Source organism: Ixodes scapularis, unplaced genomic scaffold (assembly GCF_016920785.2).
Source record: "Ixodes scapularis isolate PalLabHiFi unplaced genomic scaffold, ASM1692078v2 PGA_scaffold7__128_contigs__length_106722199, whole genome shotgun sequence".
Classification (NCBI taxonomy): domain Eukaryota; kingdom Metazoa; phylum Arthropoda; class Arachnida; order Ixodida; family Ixodidae; genus Ixodes; species Ixodes scapularis.
In genome coordinates, this window is record NW_024609882.1 from 18,717,739 (window position 1) to 18,743,674 (window position 25,936).

Below are 25,936 nucleotides of genomic sequence, written 5' to 3' on the forward strand. Positions count from 1 at the left end.
GCAAGCAAGCAAGAGCAAGGCAGCATTGGTATTTCTTGGGAAGCAGCAGCTGCAGGCAGACACACCTAATGACGTAAAAAAGCAAAGGCTTGGAAAGAAGATATCCAAGGCTCACTTTCGATTGTCTTCCTGAGCCGTGGAACGACGACGAACCAGACGACAATGGCTGAGATGGCGGCAACAGATACGGCCACAATCAGCGCTCCCCACCAAGGAATCAAGTCGAATTTGAGCACTGGAAAAAAAAAAAAAAGTGCTCTGTGGTGTCTGTTCTTCCTACGTCCCTGACTTCAAAGCGCAATCATATTTTCTAACGTGACATATCAACCTGCCCAACAATCAACACTTGTCAAAAAAAAAAAAAAAAATCAGAAAAGAAATGGAGGGCCCAGATCTATCATGCCTGCAATAACCAACGAGCTCTGCAACTCGAGTCTAGGAAGCGTTAAAAAAAGACAGAAAGATCATTTAGTTTATTTGATTAAACATCATCAGGTTTTGTCTAGAAAAAAACACACACACAAAAAAAAAAAAAAATTTTTTTTAAAGGGTTTAAATGGGACATATTTTATTTGTGAATTTTTCCACAAAAGAAAGTTTGATTGGAACAATATCTATTTTAAACGCAATTTAGATGGAGGTAGCCCACACTAGGCCCCGCCCAGGAACGTAGTTAACTCGCATACCATTTCTAGGCTCTCATTGGTTGGAGAGATGATTGATGTGTGGGTTGTCTGTTGTAAAATTATTTCTCCAAGCCGTAATAGTATTTTTATCAACAACATATTTATGTTTGAGAAAAAAAAACATAATCTAGAATGAGTCATTGTTTTCAAGAACACCCCAAGATCGGCTTTTCCGCGTTGGTGTGAAACAATAACGAACATGGCTGCGGCATCTGCAAAGTTGCTTCGCATTTACCGAGGCGTTTAGAGGAAGGTCTCCTCAACCAAGTTCGCAGGAAACAACTGTCGCAAGTATGCGCCTTCAGACGCGCCGTGCGGGTACTTGTTTTCGCAGCGGGACTGGCCTAAGCCTAGAGTCCCACGTAAACTATGTTGCTCTATCTGGCTTGATTTGTCCGTGCACGTTGATGCTGAATGAAGATGTTGGTCTTTGTAAGAGTGGTCCCGCCACTCTCTGCATTGTACAACCATCGTGATTGCAAACATGGTTTCAATAGCGGGAAGATACCTAGACAGGCTAAGAATGTGTGAGCCACTTGGCTGGAAGCAATTGGGCATTTAGATTGTATCAAGCTTGTCGTTCAGGCTGAGCATACTACTTCCTGTTGCTCCTTTAGAGTTTTCAACATTCTGGGATTTTCCTAGCAATAAACTAGCAGATTTTCTTGCAAATGTGGCGAGATACACTTTGGTATTTACCAGGCATTTCTGGGTAATTCAACGAGGTATCGTTGTGTGTCATTCTTTAAAAACCCACCATGAGAGCCTTTTTGTTGTATTACCGTAAAACCCCGTATAAATGCCTTTCACCGGCCTATTCAGTTTTTTTTTTGGGCTATATACCGATAACATAAAAATTCTGAAACATTGCCCACCCCCCGATTTCAGTTGGATATCATGCAATATCCGACGGGAATCACATAAATCATGCGATCTGCGATACTGGCACGTGTGACAAGGGAGTTTGTAGCGGGTTTGCACGTGTTTATCGCACCACGACATGTGAAGCTGCTGTGTTTGCAACCTGCAGTATCCTTTCCCATAACATACGACTTCGAAGCAGGTTCCTGCGTCTGCTATGCACGATCTGTGTGTGGGATATCGGTTACATGTGATACACAAGTTCTCATGTGTTTATCGGACCCAGACACATGAATCTGCTGCATCTGCAATATCCATTCCTGTGACATGCGAGTTCGGAATGGATTTCCTAGTTTTTTTTGTCCGCGATTTGCACGCACGCGACATGGGTTCCCCATGATACTCGAGTGTGTAGCGATTTCACGCATGTTTATAGCAGTATCAAATGCACATCTGCTGCGCCCGGAAATCTGCAACATCAGTTCTCTGTTCACTTAAGTGTACCAATGTTTATCGCTAATTTTTTATAAACTTTCACGGTTTCATCTCTAAAAGGTCGCCCATCCCATAGGTATTCTTACGGGATTTTACAGTAGTTGAACGACTTATGTAGAGAGGGGTCTTGTTGCCAAATTGTTTGTAGATTTAGTGCAGTTGCATTTTACTCCAGGCTGCAATGTTGCATGACCTGTGTCTTTTTTTTTTTTTTTTTTAATCTATCAATTCTACAGCTGTTTTATGGCAGCCGGAGCATGAATCAACAAAACAAAAAGAATTCACTCTGTGCAAGTAAGGCTGGGGGGCTTACTTTGAGGACCATCATGCACCACGGAGAAGACATTCACAAAAAGAGTGAAACCGTAGAAAAATGGCAGTGAACGAAGTCCAGGCTCCAAGGGCTTCTCCTGTAAAAACAAAGGGAAAAGAAAAGGGATGAATGAAAATGCCCACAATTCTAATTCCCAAGTTTTTTGTCTTTTTTACTAACACACCAAGACATCCTGTCACAAATGTTTTGTGTAGTGCACGTTGCTTAAAAATGAACGAAAACCTTGCTACACTTGTAGAATGCTACACTACAGAAATGTTTAAACAAGGTCTTTCAGTTGACAGTATCTGTTTTGAATACAGATCAGATGTGTAATCACGACTACACATCGGACTGCTAAGTAATAAAGGAAAGTTATGGCGCACAATGGGGTTCTAACAAAGCCATACTAGCTTACGGATATCTGAGACTATTAAAACTGCCAATGAAATCAATGTTGAGTGCTCATCAAAGAACTGCTTTTAACCTAAAATTTAGACACCTTTAATCTCTCAGTCTTTCGCAGGACAGCTTATGCGGAACAAAACTCACTAAAACATTCCAATGAATATATTAAAAAAAAAAAACATAATGAATGAGAATCTGTGTTAATTGCAACAGGACTAAAACATATCCCTTCTTTTCTGCTTTCATTCTGTACTTAGTGAGCAACAGAAACTAGCACAACTTTTCAATCTCCATTTTTAATGAATATGCCTCCACATTAACATGGTTGATTCTCCATAACTGCCATGTCAAACCGCCACAGCACCCCTGTAGAAACTTATACAGTTTTTAACCTGCATTTGTTGTTAGCCCATACGCCACACGACACCGCTGGTGCAAAAACAACTTAGACACTCTTTGCATTTTACTTTGGAAGGGTATACTGGCGGGGCATCAAAATTCACCACTTACGTCACCGCCCCAACCGAGTACTTTCCACCACAATAATAGTTTAAATAACAATCCCTAAGTACCAAAGAAAAAAAGAGAAAAAACTGCCGATGGTTTGTTTGCGTTAACAGTGTCGTGAAGTGTATGTGCATCTACATACTTTGTACAGTTTTCCCCCCTTTCAACTTGCGGCTCAAATAAACCACTCCTACTCGGCACCCCACACGAACAAGCGTCGTCGGCTCGCCTTTCTGAGGATGAGGAACTGGATGAGGAGGTAGAGCACAACTGAGATGATGCCCGAGAGGACAGGGCTGATGAACCAGGAGAGGACGATCTTGCCCAGCTCCCACCAATGGATGCCCTGCAGGCCGCGTGCCACGAGGGAAAAGCCCACCACGGCGCCGATGATGCTGTGCGTGCCCGAGATGGGCAGGCTGAAGGCCGTCGCCAGGATGTTCCAAATGGCACTTCCTGCAAGGGACCCCCCCTCCCAGGGTCTCGGTCAACGAAGGGCCAATTGGGCAGCCACGTGTGTCGCGTGATGACGGTCGAACCTAACAAATGCCTGCTTGCCTAAACAGCTGATTTCCCCGTCGCTCTCCCTCTTTCAGACACTACTGTGGAATGGAGGGCTTCGTGGGGGAGCTCGTTTTGCTTCTCTTGACCCGCAATTGTACGCAATATGTAGAACCTAGAGTTTTGCTCGTTTTCTTAAAGCTGCAGTCTGTGTGTTATCGTAGAGGGCCATCTGTGTGTTACAGCAAAGGCGAAACCGTCAAACTGTTTTGCAGATTCTTTTTATGTATTTTCCGGTCAATAAAATACAATACTTTTTTTTTTCTCGTCAATTTGATGAGAAAATAAAGTATTGTATTGTAACGGGCTATAGAGACTTTATGCACCAGCCAAATCCCGCATTGACGACTGAAGTGCTGCAGAAACCAAAAAGTGACAAAGCCTCTTTTTTTAAAAGATATGTTTAGAGCAGACACTGTTGTATATATGTTAGGCAATTATAATAGGAGCTACACGGCTCCGAACGAAAGAATGAAACAATACATATTTCGTCTTGTATACGAAAAACATAATTGGGCCGTGTCAATAATCTCAATAAACAATTAAGCAGAATAAAAAAAAAAGACTCAACTTTTTACATTTGATTTTCACCGAAACATAATTTGAGAAAAAAAAAAAGCAAATTCTGCTTCTATAAATGGGAGTGCACAGTTGTCACAGAGAGTACAGTATTCCAGAAATAATATGATAGGGCTCTTCCCAGAGGACTGGTTGTAGCAATCATCACTTGACAACAGGCTTTAACTGTGGCCAAGATAGCGGCTTGACAAAACAATGCAAGGGCAAGATACCAGATAAGCTGATGTTGACACAGTTGTTTGTTCCACAACATATAAGCCACACAGCTGATACCTCTTAAAATAAACGTATGTACAAAGTCAAATATAGCATAACATTCCCTCAAAAGGGTACAGGAATTTGTGTCATTTTGATTGTGCTAATAAATGAATAAATTGATGAACAAACTAGCACAAAGGCAAGCCTTTGGCGTGCTGAGGTAGAAGCATATTCAAGTTCCCGGCTCACCTGCCAGTGCAGCCAAGTTTCCCAGCATGAGATCCTTGGTGGCATTTTCGTACATGCTCACATCCAGGATCCCTTTCCGAACAGTGTCAGACACCTTATACCCTGGATCGAAAAACAACAAAACTCAAGTTACACATATCAAGTAAAATATAAATTTCCTAACCGATTAAAAATCAAGACAATTAAGATTTATTCAGGAACCGCGATGTAGCAAGATCACGTAGGAAGCTACGCTTCGTCATTCGAGAACCAGCTGCACGCGCCGACGGTCGCCTGCCAGTACAGGCTCCCCCCCCCGTTCACCGCCTTCTTGTGACACCAAGCTGAAGCATCACGCCGGGGATTGCACGGTCCGGGGTTCAATTCACACTGGGCCACTTCAAAAATATAGCTAATTACGATCACCCACACTATAGCGTAACGCTTTTCGCATGAAATCTAGCCCCCAAGGGAAGCTTAAAGGGATGCTATATGAAACACTTCAGTGTCCATAATAAGTGGCGCACAATCTTTTCATGAGCCAGCAGCCGCCATCGTGCGCGAGCACACGCGACGAAATTGACATCATAATCCTCCATTTAAGTTTAAAATGACAGTGAAATGTGAGGGGCTCCGGGAAAAAGGAGAACAAAGACAGGCTTTTCATCCCCACAGTGGGGTTGGGTGTAAAAGGTGTGCGATTAATTGGTCTAACAAGCACATAGCTTTTACTTGTGCAGATAAAAACCCCTCTTTATTCTCCTTTTGCCCGGAGCCCATACATTTCCCTGTCATCTTAAGCGTGAATGAAAGATTATGACGTCAATTTTGTTGCATGTGCTCGCGCACACCGCAACAGCTGCTGGCTCGTGGAAAGATTGTGCGCCACTTATTATGGACACTGAAATGTGTGGTTCAGTATCCCTTTAAGAGGTTCTTGAAAAAAGCGAGTTACAGGTGAATTTTAAAGTATTTTGATCCCATGAATCTGAATATCATGTCCGTTTTCCCCAAAGACGTAACTAAACGTGAGAAAACATGAAAACCTCCGTTCGGTTGTTACGTCATACCTGGATTTTTCGGCCGCCAAGAGCGTGCTGCTCGCATGGGCAGCACGTGCAATTGCAAGCTCGCCAGATATATCCCCCTGCACTGACATAAGTCGTGACATCTTTTTCTAACCTTTCTGAAAATAGCAAGACTGCTAGGGTTGCTATCTGCCCGGTTTTTGACCGGACCATAATTGCACATAATATGTATTTGTGTACATGTACAATATACTAATTCCTCTCTAGGAAAACATTCATTACAATAAATTGCATTGCCTGTCAAAGACAAACATGGCATCTTCCTTTCAACACTAATTCAATCTCCTATATTCAACCACCCCCCCCAAAGGTGGCAACCCTAAAGACTGCGCAGCATAGCTTTGATAGACGCTGAAGATGCACAAGAGTAAAGATTCCGAAAACTCCTAATATGACGTCACGCTCGGGGAAGGGTACTTTGAAAGTGATTTTCTGCAGTCTCCGTGCATCAAATTGAGCAAAAGAACCCCATCTCTCGCTCAATAATTTTGATATCTGTGATCCTAGAGGTGAAACAAAGACTATTTGAAGGGGCACCGAAGTCATTTTTGAAAAAGGTAGTTTTTGATCTTATATTGTTTTAAAGGTGTTGGATCGCGCATATGCCAAGTCCTATATTACAAAACTTCATCTCAGGGCAATAGAAAAAAACGTAGACTTTTTTCTCGCGGACTACATTGTGTGGACCAATGAAAGCCCAAAAATATGTGCAGATTCCGAATGATTTTATTATAATTCGTTTCAAAGAGAGTCTGATAGGTAGGTACACATTTGGATAAGACTCCTCTTTTTCTCCGCGGGTGAAGCCATCGCTTGCAACTCGCTGACAAGCAACCTTCGTCGACCACTTCAAGAAAATTCTTCCCAAAAAGGGTATGTCACGATCTTTGAACACGCTTTTAAAGAAGAAATAAGCTACACACGATTGCGATTTCAAGTTTGCTGGGATGCTTAGAACATCTAGATTGAGTTGTCACCACAAAAGGACGATCTCAGAATTGACTTCAGTGCCCCTTTAAGCGTTTTTCCTCAAATGCAGAAATCACTTTCGTTTCCTTTTAAAAACATTTTGTGTTAAAATAGTCAAAGGACAGGGAAGAACAACTGCGAGCTCTCTTTCTTCCTGCCCTTTCTGAGCGAGTCGAGTTCACCCACCTATGAGGATTGCCCCGAGAATCTCGAAGATGGTGGCCAGGATGCAGGCCTGGCGAAGAGTGAGCACCTTGGCACCCACCGAGGTGCCGAAGGAGTTGGCCACGTCGTTGGCACCCACGCCAAAGGCCAGGAAAAAAGCCAGGATGAAGCCCACCACCAGGATCCATAGCAAGTCCGAGCTGGTGTCCACGTACACCATCTTCCCGCAGTGCTCCAACCGCGTGCCGCCTCACAAACTCACCTCCAAGGTCCCTCAAACTGAGCACAAACAACAGGCATGTGCGAACTCGAGAGGGTGCTCGGTCACATCGGGGCACAAATTCGCGCCATGGCTCGGTATGTAAAGTCACAGCAATAGACCATTTTCAAAAAGTGTGCTCCCACTTGTATTTGCTGCACCTATCATCCCAGTCTGCCAATGATTAGGCACACACTCCGAGCATGAACTGGACACGAGGGTTGCGTCAGCGTTTGTCATTAATTCGGCTCAGCTGTATTAAAAACGGAGTGTCGCGTCTGCGTACGGCGAGGACCAATCGCACGCGTTGTGCCAAAAAAATGGCGACCACCAATGTTGCTCGGTGGGTTTTTAAAAAGGCTCTATCTACGTCGTTCTACCACTTATACAATGACAGCTGCCATAGAGGTCACCGAATATTCGAAGACATCAACTTCTACACCCCTACCAGCCAACGCTACAAGAATGACGAATTCACCGCCTTGGAAGAAAACCTAGTATCCATACGTCCATCCACTCCGGTTCGCTAGTTCTAAAACCAAGGGCAGGCCTGTTGACTAACGAGGCTGAGCCCACAGGAGAGAGCGACGTGCTTGCAGTCAGAAAAAGATTATAATGTGTCGTGGCAGGGTAAAAACAATACTTTTGAAAAACCGGAGACGACGGACAAAAAAGGGGACAACACACAAGACGTCTCGGAGATGTCTTGTGTGTAGTCCCCTTTTTCGTTCGACGTCTCCGTTTTTTTAAAAATTCGTAACATCAACCATCTCGGCTGCCTACTCACTTATCTTCAAAAACAATATGTTTGATTAACAAACGCTGGGCAGACTGTAACACACAAGAAACAAATCACAGAGCTCTATCCTTAGTCCTAGCAACCTTTCGTCACAAAAGACGGTGTTTTTTTTTGAGAGCATGATAGCAGACCTTACTTAAACCAAACAGCCTCCGGATACAGTTACTTCATGTCTTACCAGAGCAAATGAAGACGTGATATAATTGGCTCAATGTTTACCCTAGGTGTTGACACTTCCCTTTTCCCTACAAAAAAAACATGAAACCTTTTTATCAAATCCTGCAGGCTATAGCAACGACAAGAGGTCCTTGTTTCTTCCATCTTTATCAGTTAGCCTCGCAAGGTTGGGCGTGCCCAGAAGTGTGTTCGAGATAGGATTGCTAAACCGAAGTAACGCTGATGTAACAGAAATGCTTGCACGATATGCCGCTATTAGACGCTAAGATAAGCAAAACTGTTAAGAAACGGTACACCGTCCTGAAATGTCGTTCAAGGAGTGTGAAACAATAAAGCAGCTACGATCTCCTGTCTCTACGATATGCTGAGCTGACGCAATTTCTGGCATTGCCAGTTATCAGACATGACGTCGTAAGACAAAAAGTTTGCGTACTTGGCAAGACCAGTGGTGGGACGATGGCCAGTTGATAAGTGCACAACCGTGTTCATCTTCATATGCACTCAAATACGGCTTCTCTATACCAACAGTGATTGTTAAATAAGCTGTAACCGCAGACAATAAAAATCATGGTTTTTCTCGGAGCTGATAACATTGCTGGCAGTTACGCGGATACGTTGTCACCGCAAAATTCAACTCCAGGTCTAAAGCAAGAACTAAACTTGTTCCTTCATAACCACAAGAATATGGCCGCTATTCCTAATGTTTCCAGCATTAAAAACACAAAGATATTGTAGGCTGACACAATGTGGCAGTCTTAGAGTGGTTGTTTTTGTTATTTCATTGAACATGGAAGTATGAGATAATTAGGCCTGTACTAAGACTGAAAGCCCACACTGCTTTCAGTTTTTTCTTAAATCAATGGGTGACTGTTGCCACACACATTCAAATCGCCAACCTTTAAATTAAAAAAAAAAAAAATTTCATGACAAGTTAGTAGAACGTTTAGGCAGTTAAAGGGATACTTCAACGAAATTTGAAATGTGTTCAAGAATAGGTTGAATATGATCCACAATATCCGTGAATGACAATCGTACGCTTGTATTTTGAGTCTGGTGGCAGTATTTTTCGTTATAAACGGCCCACTCTGGCAAACGCACGGAGAACAGCCAGCAGAGGCCACGTGACATCGAATGCAATCGTGCCGTAGTTCGTCTCGGGACGAGCCAAGCTACTGCGAGGCTGACGTCGAGAGGATGGCCTAGTCGTTCCAGCCACCGAAGCGGCTGCTTTTGTTCGAATTTTGAGTGACGGGTTAATCTATAATCTTGTAGAGGGTCAATAGCGAGACACTCACCGTCACTAGCTGTCAAGGTTCCTAGACGGGTATTACGAACGAGCCGTTAGCGACATCCACCAGGCGCACTTTGCTAAACGTTTAATTCATATTAAAATTCCTTTTCGTGACTTTTTTAACAAGATATTGGTGTGTTCGATGTGATACTGCTCCTTTGAAGACATATAGACCATAAAATAAGCACCGAAATTTCGTTGTAGTATCCCTTTAAGTGTCACTCATGATAGGCACTTGAAAGTTTTCATAGATACGAAGCGAATTATCTCAGTGTCAAAGTGCACAATGCCTCTAACACAAGCATTTTCCATTACAGAAGCCTATCTTGGGTGATATGGGAATGGGAAATACACACTCCTATCAAGAGTGACCTGCACAGGCCACAAATCAAGGATGTGGCACCGGTGCACACGTCATTTTTGGTCCGGAGTATCATGACTGCTGACACACTGAGTGCATCTATACCCTATTTCACCTTATGATGTACCGCTGGAAAGGCTACAAGCGTGAGCTCCTTGCTCTAGGGCACATCTCGGCGGCACATGCTCTCGTGAATTAGGGGCAAGTGCCAACGCTATGAGCTCGCACTCCTAGCCTTCGCTGCGGTACATAAGGTGAAACGGAGTATAGAGATACACCGGCCCCAAGATAGGTTTCAAGAAGCTCAATTCTATTAACCCCATTGTCAACATGACTCCTCCCCGGTTGGAGAACAGTTTGAAAGAACGAACAATTGCACAACAATAAATTGCATAAACTGCTTTTGCACACTTCCAGCAGTAACAGTTGGACCATTGAATTATATTCCTTGTTTCCTCAACGCTTTTATGTTTGCCCTGATCTTTTTACCCAAATCCCCTGACGAACTTGGGGAAAAAAAGAAATTGTCAGATTCGTGAATAACTAGAAAGGTAACACCTTATGGCCTCAAAACCAATAGGATATAAACGTGGAGCCTGCATGGGTACTTTAAAAGTACAGCTAGTTCAGGCCTTCTGAATATGCATGTAAAAAAAAAAAAAAGTGTGTAATAACACTTTTTACAGACTTCCCCCATTCTCACAACGGTTTGGCCAAGTTTCAGCTTTTCCAAATGACTTCAATTCCCGGACGATTTAAAACTTTTCACATAAAAAAAATTCAGATTTGGCATGTTTTGCTCAGTGTCAATGAATTTACCTACCAACCGAAGTATCACACAAAACAGCTGGCTCCATCAGTTACAAATTATTTAGAGGACTTTTTGCTTTCCTGCAAAGCTTTGTTGGCCCCATCTGTGCGAGAAACAAAGGAACCAGGAAGCCCCTTGAAGATGTGTTGACCCAAGAACAGTCCCCGCCACTCTTGCTCAGACACTTTGGATATAACTATCATAGTGCACAAGTGACTGCAACGAATAAAAACAGCTGGCTCTGTTAGATAAAACTTGCACAAAAAAACATTTTGTCTTCCTGTAGGGCCTTCGTTGAGCCCCACTTGTGCAAGAAGAAAAGAACCCAAAAAGCCCCCTGAAGATGTTGACAGTGCGACCCAAGACCATTCCCCGCTGCTTCCATTTAGACGTCTCTAGATATGACTATCGTCGCTCACAAAGTGATCGCAATGCGTCACTTCAGGAGTGCATGCCGTCGAACGCGTCAGAGAAAAACAGGCGTGCGTCACCCTGTTGTTTCCCTTTCTAGCAAGAGCGGCTATCAAACCCACCGCTTCAATTTCGTTGTCAGAGCAGCGGCAGAGAAGGCGTTGTAAATACACTCCTCTGACACATCCGATACAAGCTGTTTGCCCCAAGATAGCCCTCTACGATCATGTGGAGCCAGCCGTCTGGTCAAACGCAACGTGAAGCGAGCGAGGGCGGTCTAACCCCGATCACAAAGGCAGCATGCGTCTTCGGCGTGGCATAAACACTGCCTCTTATCGGCTCCGGGTAAGTGAGCCTCCAAAATGGTTCAAGACAAGTTCAAGTGGAGCTCTTAGACAGTAGTTTTTGGGGAAGCTCCCGGTGTCACCGATATGCCGATATGCAAGCCTCTGCATTAATGCAAACTTCCGTTCAATCAGTAATGGATAATGGTTTCTTGGCAGGACAACCCGAGTATGATTAGGAAGAGAAGAGAAATTTATCCAGCTCTTAGTCATGTGCGTGGAACATGAACGGGCCTTTTTGGTAAATGATAAAATTCCAGCCAAAATCAAACAAAATAAGTTCCACTTTTTACTTTGGTTAGTAGCATTTCATACATTGTTAAGAGGTTACGAATTTTAAAACACATTGTTCAGTGTCAAGCAAAAAAGAATGCAGTCCACAGAACATTGCAAATAGTTATGAAACAAAGTGATGCAGGTTACTCTGTTCGAGCTGAAAAATATCTCTTCCAAAAACAAGGGGAAGATTTTTTTTTTATTGCATTATGGAGTTTAAAGTTGATAAAAGAGAAAGTGTCAAGGCTCTTCAACTGATGCCCGCAACTGCAGCAAACATTAATAACATGGTGTTTAAGTCTGCAGTACACATGAGCCGGCATTTGAAAACTCAACTACATGAACATGCATCGCTATGCAATGTTTTTTAGTAGTATGTTGCAGTGATGCCAAGGCTACCTTGCACAAAAGAGTTAAAAGCTCGAGAGTTACACAAAAGCAAGATAATGCTGGCCAACAGTGCACAATCAACAAGCAGCAGTCGAGTCACCAAGCAAAAACGACATACAGACCTTATCCGCAGCAAACATAAGTGGAGCAAGCACTACACACGACCAGTTAGACTAGCAGGTATCCACCATGCTGTGGCCGCGACAAAGCCGCTTAGTTTGAAGCCTCAAAGCAAGAAAGAACCGGATAGGGAGTGGGAGAGGAGGCTGATAAGTCCTCCTTGGGCTATCTGACATGGTCAAGATTAAACCGATTACCAAGAAAGACCGGACAAGCAGACTCCTAATCTCAGCAAGACAAAAGGCCAAATGCCCTTAACAAGATGGTCTGTTGGCCACCCCACCCCCCACAAAAGAAAAAAAAAAAAGGAATTATTTTAATGCTTTATTTTACCCTACGAGTATCCGCAAAGGACGCTATGAGCCATAGAAGCCAATCCAATGCTGCGTGGGTGCCACATGACCTTTGGGAGGAGGCGCAGACACACACGGCGTCACGTGATATGTTCATGGTGCTGGATTGGCTGGGGGTGGCTAGTAGCATCCGCTGCGGTCCATCGTAAGGTGAAACAAAGCATAGTCACGGCTACGATCACAGGCAAGATTGAGCGCACTACGTGAAAGCAAACCGCCTGAACCTGGATAGGGTCGGTGTTGAAAGGTGAAGAGATGCTAAACAATGCTGTGAATGTTAAAGGCATCAGATAAGTGTCTAAGCAATCACTTCTGTAGAAAGTGTATGTGCGAAAGGAGCCTAAAATTTAGGTATCAAATAAGATACAGATTGCATACAATGTCGGGAGATATGAATGATGTAATCACTATTTATGCAAGGCTCTACTGGATATCCACATACACAGGGTTGTCATTAGTGATGCAAAACTATCGATAAATTGACTATCAATACTATCAATATTTTTTCCGAAACTATCAATGGTGTCTCACGACTATCAATAGTTTTTCGATAGTTGAGTATCGATAGTACTGTTAATAGTTTTTCGATAACCGACTAGAATAGTATTATCGATAGTTTTTTTACTATCGATAGTCAGATTTCTGGCGATTATCGATAGTACTATCGATAGTTTTGCACCACTAGTTGTCACACCATTCCAAATGCTGTCACGAGTTATAACGTGCATCAATTGTTCTAGTTATTTTTCTATAAAATTTTGCACCTAACATGAACCAGACGTAACATATAATGCTGAAGGTCTGATAGCAAATGTGATTGACAATATTAGATAAAATACAAGATTTACCAAAGCAGGAAAATTTACACTTACACTCATGGCAGCAATGTTATTTACATTATTTTTCTATAACTTCTTGTTAAGAGTCGTAAGAAACACCTATAGCTTGATATCAAACATTTCAAGGAGAGAATAACTTCTCTAAAAGGTGCACAGAAGGAATTTTTTTCATTTTGTTTTACAACAGGTACTTTCTTTTGTTTTGTTATTTTTTTCTTGAACCGTCACTTCTCTAATAATATGAAAAGGGACAAACAGCATCATACATAAATATCAAAACATTTATATTATATTGTATGCACTACCTGCAGATACTTTGCAAACTACAATAGCAGGTGATTTGAAGCTGTCAAAGTGCTTTGCCCCTCAAATACAAGCATTGACATCTGAGGTCAATGCCCATCTTGGGCTTTGCACTTGGAGGAATGTAAACTTCAAACAACACACCTGAAATATTGTTCTGGCAGTTGGTACTATAAATATTTTTACACAATTATTGTGTACATTAGCTGAATCCCACTAACCACCTTGGCCTCCCAAAGGTAAGTAACTTGTGATTATGGTAATTGTATTACCATAATCCCAATTTTTATTAGGCTGTGATTATAGTATTTTTATCCTCTGCTTATTTCAATCTGGCTGAGCACCATTCTGATGTATGTTTGTGTAATTGCCACCTGATGACGCACAAGAAAAACTTCATGCCAGCGGTCACACTGTACTGGCCAAATTTCTCGTGTTCCATGTTAATCAGTGGTGTCATACCTCAATGGCAGACCAGTCTAAACTGCTTAAACACTCGCATCTAATTTACTTGAATTGTTTTATGTTAGTTACATTAAAGTTATACATGTTACACTGTTGACCTTTTGTGGCGATTTTCTTCTTGATTATTATAATAAGGCAACTATACTCTGATGATAATACTGAAAGTGCTTAATCTCCCAAGTTAGTAAGCATTTGTAAAGGGCTCACAACCTCAAGAATAATGTTTCACCACAAGTTTTGTGCTTTCAGTTCATGCTCAACTGGTAATTCAGGCTTTGGTATAGTCGGTTACAAGAAGGTAGGAGAAGCTCCTTCCACAAGCATGATGCGCCCGTTTCAAATCTTTCCGCAGTCGTAAGAAGAGTTCACTGGAAACGCTCCTTGTTCCGCTTCAATGGATTCCAACTTGTCTCCGACCCCACTTTTTAGGAAAGCGACCTTTGTATTCATTGGAGGGGGAACCGAGCCCCTAAAAGCAGCCTTTGTATCCATCAGAGGGGGAAGCTAATCCCCGAAAATCGTGTTTGTTTTCATCAGAGGGGGAAAACTCTAATCTCCCCTTGTGGTTTCCACAATGCTTAGTCAAAGTCGAAAGATAAAGTAAATATGTAAAAAAGGCAATGCCCTCCTCGCACGCTTGCCGCGACGTGACCGAACTGATGGGACGCTATTGAATACGGAGGTGGCGGAGGGATATACGATTCCCTTTGAGGGGCATTTGCTGCTACCTTTTTAACCTGTAATCGACTATGGACTATTCTGTTAAATCAGAGCTTCTGCAGATGAATTTATTAGGCCCGCTTCAGACGAAGCAATTTTACCCAGCAACTTGACGTCGCAACACCAGCAACATGGGCTGTCCGCGTTCACATGCAGCAACCGAATCACTACTACTTGCTATCACCATTCACTTTGAATTTTCTTGCACTATTTAGACGCCCAGCTACGCGCTAAAAACATGTTTTTATATCTTCGAATGGCGTTGAGAATACTAACTCATCTTTCTGAAAGGGTTTATTTCCAAAAACAATTAATTTCAAACCAGAACCAAGTCTTTAGCCGTCATCATCACCACCACAGGGGTGTCACATGATAATATTGCGTCCCTGATTGGCTGCTGCCGCTTCAAACGGTTCCGAGTTGCTCGTCCGTTTCGAGCCGGACCCGATCTCAGCAATTCGTGACGATCTAGGGAAAGCTAGAGAACAACCCGCCAGCAACCTCAAAATTGCTGGAAAAGTTGCCCTGTCTGAAGCGGGCCTTAGAAGCAGCTGTTTGTGAGAAAACCCTCTATCTTCTTTTTTTCTGCCCTTTCCATTTCTGGATGTTTTCAGTTTGCTTAGTTCAGCCTCAAGTTGACATCACAATGAATCATACTGTTTTCACTGCAAAAATAAACAATGTCGATCAGGGAGGTGAGATTCCACTGAGTGTTGGATCAATAGGCCAAGTCTCCAGATTCCAACATTATGAAGGTATAATGATTAGTGGCTCTCAAAAGTATTAAATGAGGAACGTCAACTGTTATTGGCAGCCGACCCTGTTCCTCTAACAGGATGCCCATTTACTACTGAAATTTTATAGAATGGGCTTTGCACACAGTTTAGGCAACATTACAGGCTGAAATTTTCTTGAGTGATCCTGACACAGAGCACTACACCTCAGCCAAGCCCAAGTTTCATGTACAATTCATTAATGAAAAAAAAAAATAAGAAAATGGGTCTCACTTCTTTTGAAAACCTGTATATTATTGATATTGTAATCACCCCTTTATCCAAAATCCCACTGTCAAAAGAGGCACTATAAAAATAAATCAAGTACAAAACTACCAATAACTACACAGAGAGGAAGCACAAAGGTAAAATAAACAGATGGAAGGAACACGAAAAGAGAAGAAGCGAGGTTGCTTAATGCATTCCAAAACTCTGCGAAGACATCTTTCGAATTATTATGTAGATAATTTCTAGACAAAACAAACATGTCTAGCAGAAACAAAGTAATTCCAAGCCTCCAACTACCGACATAAAGAGTCCTGCTAAATGAGAACTGAAGCAATGTTCAAGGAGGCCCCCCGTGTTCTAATCTATATGACAACTACCAGAGCGACAACTCTCAAGTAGAGTCCTTGTACCTTTGTCACAGCAATGTCAACAAAACAGTGAAGAGCCTTTGAACCCTTCAGGGATGTGGGCAATGATCACATCCGTCCATGAACCTCAATAAATCCTACTCTTTCTTTTTTTTTTTTTCCTCCACTGACCCAGGTAACCCTTTATTACGTCCCAACTAACCCGAGGCAATGGTCATAAATGTGGCACGTGCCCTCCAAGATCCCGCTTGCTAGAAAAACAACAACCACACACAAGCGCACTGTCCAGCGGTCATATAACCTGTCCCCCGTTCCGCGTCTTGAACTGGATGGCATACTTGCTCACTCGTTCATTGGCTCCGAGATAAGACAAGCTCTCTAATTGCAGACGAGAGACAACAGACTGACAGCCCAAAAAGTCGGGCAAAAAAGAAGTGTGAGATCAGAAGGGGCCCTTTCGTTTGATAGGAACTTTACACCGAACAATGCGAAGCGACTCTAGCTGCAATCTTTGCTGGTGAGATACTAGAGAAGGGTGTCATGGGGACTGCCACTTCTGGGCTGGCGGGTTCGAAACAAAGTCAGTCGGTCTTATATAATATGGTCCTAAAACGTAAGAGCTGGGAGGGTACAAGCATATGAGATGAACAATATTCACGCGTTACACCACTCAGGAGCTAGTCTTCAGAGAGATAGCTTTCAGGCTATCTTAATTAGGACGCAACTCCTTGCGCAAGCCAGCCATGTATTCTCTCCCTTCCTCCAGGTTATTTGAGCTAAATTTGTGAAGGATGCAATTCAATATTATCACCTAAAACCATCAATGAGAAATAGAATGATAGAGTCGAATTATGAGATGTGGCTTGATATAAGTTTGGTTTTATGCGTAAGGCACCAAACACATTCTATAAAGTATTACTGGCCAGGACAATCAATAACGAATATAATGAGTCAGCTAAACTTCAGATTTGTGGCTTGAAATAAATTTGGGTTCACATATGAAGTATCTAAACATACTAAAGAAACGTCCCACACCAGGCACTGTGATACAGCACCTGGTGTGTAAGTTTTTTCTACTTGCCTTTGTCTCTTTTTATGCTGTTCTCATCTTGCCACACCTTACCAACTCACCCCAAATGAACACTCTTCTACCATAAAAAAATTTCTTTGCACCTAGTCTTCAGGATTTTTTAATGGTGTATGCAGTGATAAGAGAATGCATTCACATTACAGCAAAGTACTCTACAGCATGCAAACTAACGCTTTTAAGGCACTTAAGACGGCCCACAAAAATTGGTGTCTCAACTTATTGAGCTGCAATTTACCGCAGCGTAAAAATCAAGGAATGAACCTACCTCGTTCAAAAGAAAAGAAACCTGTTCTGGGCAACCTATGCCGTCACTTCGCAGGTGATGCACAGATATTGAGAAGTGATGCCGACAGATGGCGCAAGCTGCATTGAAGGACCACCGGTTAATTAGGCTTCTTTTGCCGGATTGCCTGCTATCATAACCTAAATCAGCCGGTGCTGTCATCTGTCGGCAGCACTTCCCACTATGTGCACATCCCCTGCGAAGTGGCGGCATAGACTGCCCACAACAGATTCCTGTATTTTTTTTTTCTTCTGAGCGGGGCAAGTTCATCCCTTGATTTTTTTTCGCTGTTAACTTCCATCAACTGCTTGCACCTCTGTAGCAAAACGCAGTGCGATACGTTGAGGAACTGAGTTTACATGCTGTTGTCGCAAGATGTTGGGTTACATTTCGGCATTCTCTCGAGATTCCATCATCAAGTGCCGCATTCTGACATGGACACGAGCTCACCGCAAACAAAGACATGAATTACTGCTGCACATGTGTGACTACACGCACCACCAAATCATCTCCGCATTTTGCTTCCCTTTTCCGACAAATACTCTGCATTAACCTGCAGTAGAGGGGCGTCCGGATAGCACGACTTGACGCAATTCAATGGAACTTGCGTAACTATTAAATAAATATCCCGCGTATACCTTCGTATATCCTAGCGACAACTTCCTCATTGCACAACAACAAAAAGAGAAAACGACGCCCTATTTCTAGCTTTTGAACCTCGGCCAGAGCTCGGCTTTAAAGACGAAAAAAGAATGCCTCGGTCGTGCCAAAGCGAAGTGGAACGGCGGCAACTAGAAAGGTGAAACAAAATCAAACAGATGCAAGTTTGTGCACGCACTTTCCAGCCTGAGAAACGCCCAAAGAAAGCAACCAAACAAAGACAGAAATCCAACATGGGCCAACATTACCGGCGTATGGAATTACCTCAGACGGAGTCCACAAACAGTCCGCTTTTTGAACGGCAAAAGATCGACGGGACGAGAGAGTCTTCGGCACGACAGAGTCGTCGGCAAAGCGAGCGACGTGTGTAATAAAATGCGGCGAGCCAACACGAAAGAACGGAGCCGCACCCAGAAATGATCGAAAAAGCAGGCATGCGAGCGTCATGTTACAACTGCACCTACGCCAGAGATCAAGATCCCCGAATGGAAAATCTTAGCACGGGTACGGGTTGGCGCACTCTGAGGAATTTCAAAGAAACGCGCCGCGACGCGCGTCGGTCGTGGTGGGTGCGTCGCGATGACCACGCTTTATTTTGGATGGCAGTCTGACCTCGAAACCTCAGGGATTCTCTTATTCACGCTTAAACAGACAACTAACTGAACACCGCTACGCCCCACTGACAGAATTTACCAGCAGAGTCGTAGTGGTCGTAGCGCACGCGAGATTGATGTTGGTAGCGTAAGAACTTACCGTTCAAGTCAGTGCGATTCACGTAGGCCGGAGGCAGACACTCATAGCGCGGCACTTCGATTGGTGATAATATGTAGCAGAAGGAAATATAAGTATTCACGACGAATGCTGAAGAGCTGGGAGCCTTTCTCGGATCAAACTAGGAGCTTCGCTCGCGCGTGATCACATGGCACGAAATCAACGGCGGCGCGCGGCGTGCTGATCTGAAAGTGCTACTGGTGCTGAGAGTAGGTGGGTAGGTGCGGGCCTGTGCGGGTGGGTCGCTGGGATGGAGATTATTTTGGTATTCTTTTCGTCTAGGGGGCGCCACATGAAAAACCTCACATTTCTAATCAAGATGGCGGCGGACGATGCGGCTGCGAGTCTTCAAAATTACCAAATTCAACTTCAACAGGTAAAGATTGCGTCCTGCGCTGCCTTAATGACGTCGCGTGAGGCGTCGGTAGGGTAATTTCCTAAATGTAGCTGGGAGCTTTGATATTAGCTATTTTACGAGGGAAACGCCGTCTGTTTGTTCTCTTTGGAACGCTAGCACTACCATGGTGGAAAACAACAAAAGCAATCGGAGCTCATAGTTGCCGTAAATCGTAGCCGATTTCGGCTCACACTGACAGTTTCGGTACACTGTGTGATTATTAAATATTTCATTGCCATATGGGGCTTCGGGAAAGGGTTTTGCGGTCGGTAGCGTGACGACCGATGTCTTCAACGTAGCCTAAACCCCGTTCGTTCCTGGGGCTCAACTTGAAACGTTTGTTTATTCTTTTTCAAGGTTGAAGCCGCTCTCACAAATGATCCGGACGATAAAGACCTGCTCAAGCTAAAAGAGGATCTTTTGGTAAGTCAACACATTCTGATTGAAACCTCACTGCGCTCGGGGCGTTCCTAACTTGTTCGTGCATGTCCCTTCGTTTTCCCCTAGGAAGTGATCAGCTTGACGCTCAACTTGATTAGCAGCAGCGGTGCGGACACAGCTTCATCATCACCTCCGGGTAAATCGGATTATGCAGGGAGTCAGAAGCACGCTGCCGCCGAGTCGTCGTCGACGCAGGACGCCGACAACGTTGGCTGGTTTCCTGGCGACAAGTGTCTCGCGCTATGGAAAGACGGACAGTAAGTTCTCGGATGCTTGAGTCAGTCGATTGGATGGCTGAGAGGGAAGTTATTCGAAGAGTAAGTCGTCTGCTTGTTGCTTAGGAGTAGCGTTGACGTCAGAACAATGTCGAGCTGTAGTTGGCTTTGATTGAAAGGTTAGTGGGTAGATCTCGATGCTAAATGCCTTGAGGTCTACTCACTATTTTATTTTTTATTTTTCAATCGGCTAATAAGAGATCGGCGTTTTGACATCATCCCAACCCCTGTGCAAGAAGCAGACGAGCTTTTGCTCTGCATAGAATGCGTTCAGGGATGATGTTTCTTCAGTTGTATTTCTGTGTGACTGTCTAGCAGACGATCGTGCGTGCGACCCCTTTCTATCTGCCTTGCTTTGCGAGTCACCCAGAATACTTCAATTTTCATGAATGAAGATTATTCTTATTGATATATATCTCCTGTAGGCGCGTTGAGAGTCGAGCTGTGACTGCATATGTAGGAGACGAAGATGTAAAACTGACCAGAGCAAGTCAAACTGGTGATGCTCCTACATGCATCTCGGTCGTGATACCACCCTTGCTACAAGCAAAGCATGTTTGATTATGGTGCTTTCAGCTACCAGCTTCAGCAAATGGCTTAGAAGTTTCACTTCCATTCTTAGCACATTTTGTTTCGCTAGCCAGGTCTGATTCATTCGACTTATGAAGGTGTGGCGCCCCCTTGAGCACGAATGGGGTGCCATCTTATGGTGAATTCCGCTCGCAGATCTTGAGCGCTCCATTTGGAGCGCGCATATTCCGCTCGCAGATCTGGCTCAAGTTGGTCATCTTCCGCTCGTAGATCTCTGGCAGCGTCCGCTCCACGGAGCGCCCCAAACTCCGCCGAACTTGCTCTGCGGGGTTTCACAGATCTCTCCGGAAGTTGACAGAGCGGCCCACGTGATTTCCGTCTAAATCGGCGGTGCGCATGCGCGGCGAGGTTGGAGAGATCGGCGGGCCGGTCGGGTCGTGGAGTTGGATCTGTTCGGGTACGTCGGTTGTTTACTCTGGATTGTGACGGCTCGAACGCTTCTACTTCGCGTAGATCAGGGATAAAAAGCCGGGAATGTTTAGCGTGGCAAATCGTAAGCGCTGACTCTGTGATCGCGAGAGGAAGACCGAGAAAAGGAACGACAGAAAAGCCGGAGGCAGACGCAAGGTTAGGCCTATTCATTCTGCAGCCAGTGATTGTTTACCTTTTTGCACTGCATTCCGTCGGCGTTTTCCCGTGAAATAAAGCAAGACGTGGTCAGGCAACGACCGCGCAAGTGATGGTTTGTTACCTCTGTGTTTATTAAAGTCGTACTACGAATCCGAACTCCACCGCTGGCAATCGCTGTCCGTGCCCCGCCGCTTCGAGGCGGCCGAAAGGTATGTGACGGTGCCGAACGCGGACGTCTTCGTTATTTGTGACATGGGTGCCGTGGTACGTATAATTTCGCCCGGTCTGTGTCGCGTGTTACTTCTGCAGCTAAGCAGTGACAGTCGTCACTGGTCGTTGGTAAGATTAGCCGGCTGAGGCGTTGGTGGGACTGGTCAAGTTCGAGCAGCGGCCATTTTGTACGGCGGAGGGAGAAGGGTTGGGAAGGGGTGTGAGGGAGGTCGCTCCAAAAATGCAAGTTTATCTTCCCCTCGTCGATTCGGAGCGGGTCCCACGGAGCGGAATTTTGCCTCCCTCGCGGATTTTGGAAAGCGCTCCAGATCTACGAGTGGAATTCACCATTAGCAAAATAGTCCTAAACACCCAAAGAAGTGTTTTCTTTCACCTAGTGCAGGGGCCTCCAAACTTTATGGCTAAGGAGCCGGATTAGGGATTTTTTGCGGTCTCGAGGGCCAGAAAAACGGAGTAACAAAAAACCAAAATTTTTTAAATAAATGAACCTAAATAAGCATTTAAACACAAACGAGGGCAGAAAAACGGAGTAACAAAAAACGAAAATTTTTTAAATAAATGAACCTAAATAAGCATTTAAACACAAAAGTGACTGTTAGAGTAAGTGTTAAACAGCCCTAAGGTGGGTGAATATATATACTTCTGTTTTAAAAGTAATGTTTAGCTAATTATGACATTGCATTACAATTGTGACCAAGGAAAACTCGCCAGGCCTAAATCAAAGCGCATGGGAACTTTGGCACATTTGCAGAGTGCAAAAGTCTTACGAAAATAATAAAAATAGTGCTGACAATATGCAATAGTTTTGGCAAAGGACACTAAGCACAGTGTACACAAGAATGCAAGGGAATTTTATCATAGTTAAACAGACCAGAAGCAGGTGACTAAGAATGTTGGCTGGTGATGACAGTGTTCATTGAAAAATAGGATCAGAAGACCCGTGTTACGATGTAGTTTCTCTCATTCTTTCTGGTATCTTCGTTCGCACATTTGAAGTGCGTCGCTTCATAGTTCCTTTACGCGCACTTTTTGCCCCGGCAGCAGTGGGTCTGCTGGAAGCGGGCCACGGGGCGGGCTTCATTAGAAGGATTGGGCGCGGGGAGGATTTGGCTTGTGGACCTGGGTTCGGAGACACCTGATATAGTGCAAAGCATGAGTCTGCAGAATGAATAATTATGACCACCATATGCATCTGGAAATAAAGCAATGCTTTTCGTGGCATTGTCTACAGGTACTACGATGCCACGATCGAGGACATCATCGGAGAGGGCCAGGCAACAGTCACATTTACCGCTTATGGCAACACCATCGTCAGTAAGGTGAGTACTGCTACAGGGTCTCAAGCCGCTTTTGTTTGAGTACTGTGTGGTCGCTCGAAGACTAGTGTGACCACCATGCTGAATGACTGGGATGTTGTCGATTTTAAAACAGCGCTGCTGCGAGAGATGAATAGGTTCCTGTCCCCGGCGGCGCCTTAGCGAGAAGACTGAAGGAAAAACAGTGTCGGTATCAGAGTTCCTTTCCCCAGTTGTGGACATTGTGACTTCTGCTTTCTCTCTTGGTCTCTTGATTCTTGCAGTCGGATACGGCAAAAATGTGGGCCAGAAGGGCTTTAAAATGGTAGGGGCTCAGTGGGGCACTTGGTAAGGAAGACCTTTTGACCTATTAACGAGTGCCCACTAAACCTTGAGCAAATGTAATGCCAGGCTTCTTTTCTTTTTTTTCTTTCTTCCGAAACATGAAAGTTTAGGTTTTTCTTTTGCACACAGGCCTAATAAATTTGCTTCCAAGCCATTGCTTCTACAGAATACTGTAGTTCCAATTGGGCAACTAGTAGACCAGAAAGGGGAAATACTTGGGGACAAAAATAGGCATGTTTAGTGCTTCTATTCTCTTGTCTAGTTATATGTTAACAAACTTGCTCCACTTGCTCTTACCAGTCTTGGGGTATTTTCATTCTTTCGACACCTCAGTCCCAGGCGTCGGCTGTAGCCTGCATTAACATACTTGTTAGTAGTGTCCTTCCGAGGAGGGGACTCTAAGATATCTGCACTTCCACAGTTATCCCAGCTGAAGGCTCACAGCAACAAGCGTTCCATGAACAATGTCATTGAAGGTGGACCAAAAACCAAGTAAGCTGCAGTTGCCCATTATGAACAATAGGCTAGTAAAGGCAGGAAATAAAGACACTGACCTAAACGGCGACGTGCCCTTCCAGAAAGCAGCTCCTCCTAGCCGAGAGAGAGTACAAGAAGAAAAAAGCCCAGAAGAAAGCGGTGCGTCAAAAGCAGATGGAAGAGGAGCGCGAGAAGGAAAAGAACAAGTGGCAAGAGTTCAACACAAAGGTAAGTTTCTGTTGGTCTGCTTTGCACGGGGCAGTTGAGGTGTGACGGGCAATAATGGTACAAGTTGATTTGTATCATTTCTTATATTTCTGCTTCCATAGGTGCAGATTGTAGTTGCACCACTTTATTTTCGCTGATGTAAGAAGCTAAGATATTAACCTTCATCAGCACAGTAGAAAAAATAGGAACTCTTTCTGGCAGCTGCACAACTGAACAGCTACTGCACGTAGCACCTCGATCGTTTAAGCCATATAAATGACGTAGGAAAGAGTAATGCCAGACTTCGCGATGAAGCCTTTTGAATAAACGTCCTACATGTGGCAAGCAAAATGTAGAAAACTCTGTTGACAGAGCCAAACTATCCCAAGCAAACTGATATCCTGCCTTTTGGTGTTTAAGGTACTATGATCTCTTGGTGTCCTAGTGTGTGTTGCATAAGGTTTGCAGATGAGCACTCTATTCTCCTCTTCTAGCACTTTCCTGTCCCAGGCACTTACTTGAACATTCTTTTGGTCTTGCACCATGCAGGCCTTCAATAAGAACAAGAAGGGCCAAGTGAAGAAGAGCATCTTTGCGTCACCAGACAATGTCAACGGGCGCGTCGGAGTGGGCACGTGCGGCATTGGGGGCCGTCCCATGACCGAGTTCCATCACCAGGAGAAGTGGCGCAAGCAGCAGCAGGCGGGAGCGGCCGGAGCGCAGGGAGCCATGGGACCGCCACCGGGCATGTTGGGCATGATGCCGCCAAACTTCGCAGCCATGGGGTTCCCCATGGGTTTTCCTCCCCCACCCCCTCCGCCACCACCCTCCATCTTCTGAGCAGCGTTCTGCGTCAAAGTCGTGGTACAGACACTGTTACGCAGCCTCGCAGCTGCAGCAAGCAAGTGCCAGCTCGGTGTCGTGCATACGCAACAAACACTCATCGATGCCATTGTTGTTCTGGTGGCGAACGAGTAAAACCAAACTCTGACGTTCCAGGACGCGAGATGTTTGCAATGTTCCTCCTTCGTTTTTGACAGTCCGGTGGAGAAACAAGTTTGACAAACTTTTGAAAAGGCTTTAAGTATAAACCGCGTGTAAGCGATTTGGCGAGTGACGAGACAAGCGACGGCGACCCACTTCGCTCTCGCACGACGAGGCAAACCGCTTGAAAGTGGCGAGAGCAAGCTATTGAGGCGACGTTTTCTAGAAATCCAAAAAACCGAGCGACGCTACAAGTGACAGTGAGAAATCTTCGTTGCTGACTCTCGTTGCTGTCACTCGCTGAATCGCTTACATGCAGTTTTAAGCCCTTAGTCTTTGTGTGACAACATTTGTGGTTGGGCAAGTTTGACATTGCCAAAGGCAGTGTGTTACTAGAGATTGGGGTGCAGGCTTGGAAGGAGTGGAAAAACAGGTATGACAATAACTTTCAAAAACTTCGACCCTTATCTGGTTTCATCTACAATCAAGTCAGATGGCTCAATCAAAACTGAACTAATAAATCCTAATGTTGTTTGAAACTTTACTGAAATGTGATTCCATATGGCTGTCCGCTATTTTTGAAAAAATGCTTTATGAAGCCTCTGCTTTCGGATGGAAAAGTGTGTTGAAACACTATCAGGCTGGTATTGCAAATTTCAGAACTGACTGAGTGAAACTGACGATTGGGCTGAGGCTGGAACAGTAGTTACGTCAACAAGAGGAGCCTTGTTTTGGGCGAACAGCCTGACAGCAAGTAGTGTTGATCATAGTCTTTTTTTTTTTTTTCCCCTCTGTTGTGTTGGAGGTGTTTTCAGGGTGGAGGGAAGTTACCGCCAGCCTCCCTAGAGCATGCAGTTTGAGTGTTTGAGAAAGTTGATTGAATTTTGTTGAGCTATCATTCACCTTGCTTGTGCTAAGACTTCTGTACAGTTATATTCATTTGTGAAATAAATAAACAACATTGTAAACCTTA

General features: G+C 44.2%; 2 protein-coding genes across 4 annotated transcripts in view; one reads left to right on the plus strand and one right to left on the minus strand.

Annotated features, from left to right (window-relative positions):
* Positions 1 to 19,343, minus strand: part of LOC8024657 (sodium-dependent phosphate transporter 1-B) — a 37,146-nt gene extending 17,803 nt beyond the window's left edge. Inside the window, exons 1-6 of one of the 3 annotated variants that reach the window (XM_029994990.4) lie at positions 19,133 to 19,343; positions 7,080 to 7,337; positions 4,858 to 4,959; positions 3,500 to 3,726; positions 2,356 to 2,452; positions 116 to 235 (exon numbers count right to left, since the gene is read on the minus strand). In XM_029994990.4, the coding sequence (XP_029850850.2) occupies positions 116 to 235; positions 2,356 to 2,452; positions 3,500 to 3,726; positions 4,858 to 4,959; positions 7,080 to 7,278 (745 nt within the window). In that variant the 5' untranslated portion in view covers positions 7,279 to 7,337; positions 19,133 to 19,343. Of the gene's footprint in view, positions 1 to 115; positions 236 to 2,355; positions 2,453 to 3,499; positions 3,727 to 4,857; positions 4,960 to 7,079; positions 7,338 to 12,299; positions 12,422 to 19,132 lie in introns of those variants that run through there. The other 2 variants (XM_029994993.4, XM_029994992.4) reach the window with 2 other exon arrangements.
* Positions 19,344 to 19,432: 89 nt separating this feature from the next.
* Positions 19,433 to 25,936, plus strand: LOC8024656 (survival of motor neuron-related-splicing factor 30). Its single transcript, XM_002406470.5, has 7 exons — positions 19,433 to 19,526; positions 19,905 to 19,970; positions 20,055 to 20,245; positions 22,887 to 22,974; positions 23,717 to 23,787; positions 23,874 to 24,000; positions 24,529 to 25,936. Exons 1-7 carry the CDS (start codon positions 19,443 to 19,445, stop codon positions 24,817 to 24,819), a joined length of 918 nt encoding a protein of 305 aa, XP_002406514.2. The 5' UTR covers positions 19,433 to 19,442; the 3' UTR covers positions 24,820 to 25,936.

Bases quoted from the DNA above. Each gene is read 5' to 3' on its own strand.
- LOC8024656 (XM_002406470.5), top strand. From the start codon at position 19,443: ATGAAAAACCTCACATTTCTAATCAAGATGGCGGCGGACGATGCGGCT. The intron at 19,527-19,904 runs GTAAAGATTGCG...TTCTTTTTCAAG, and splicing joins ACCAAATTCAACTTCAACAG to GTTGAAGCCGCTCTCACAAA. The intron at 19,971-20,054 runs GTAAGTCAACAC...GTTTTCCCCTAG, and splicing joins AGCTAAAAGAGGATCTTTTG to GAAGTGATCAGCTTGACGCT.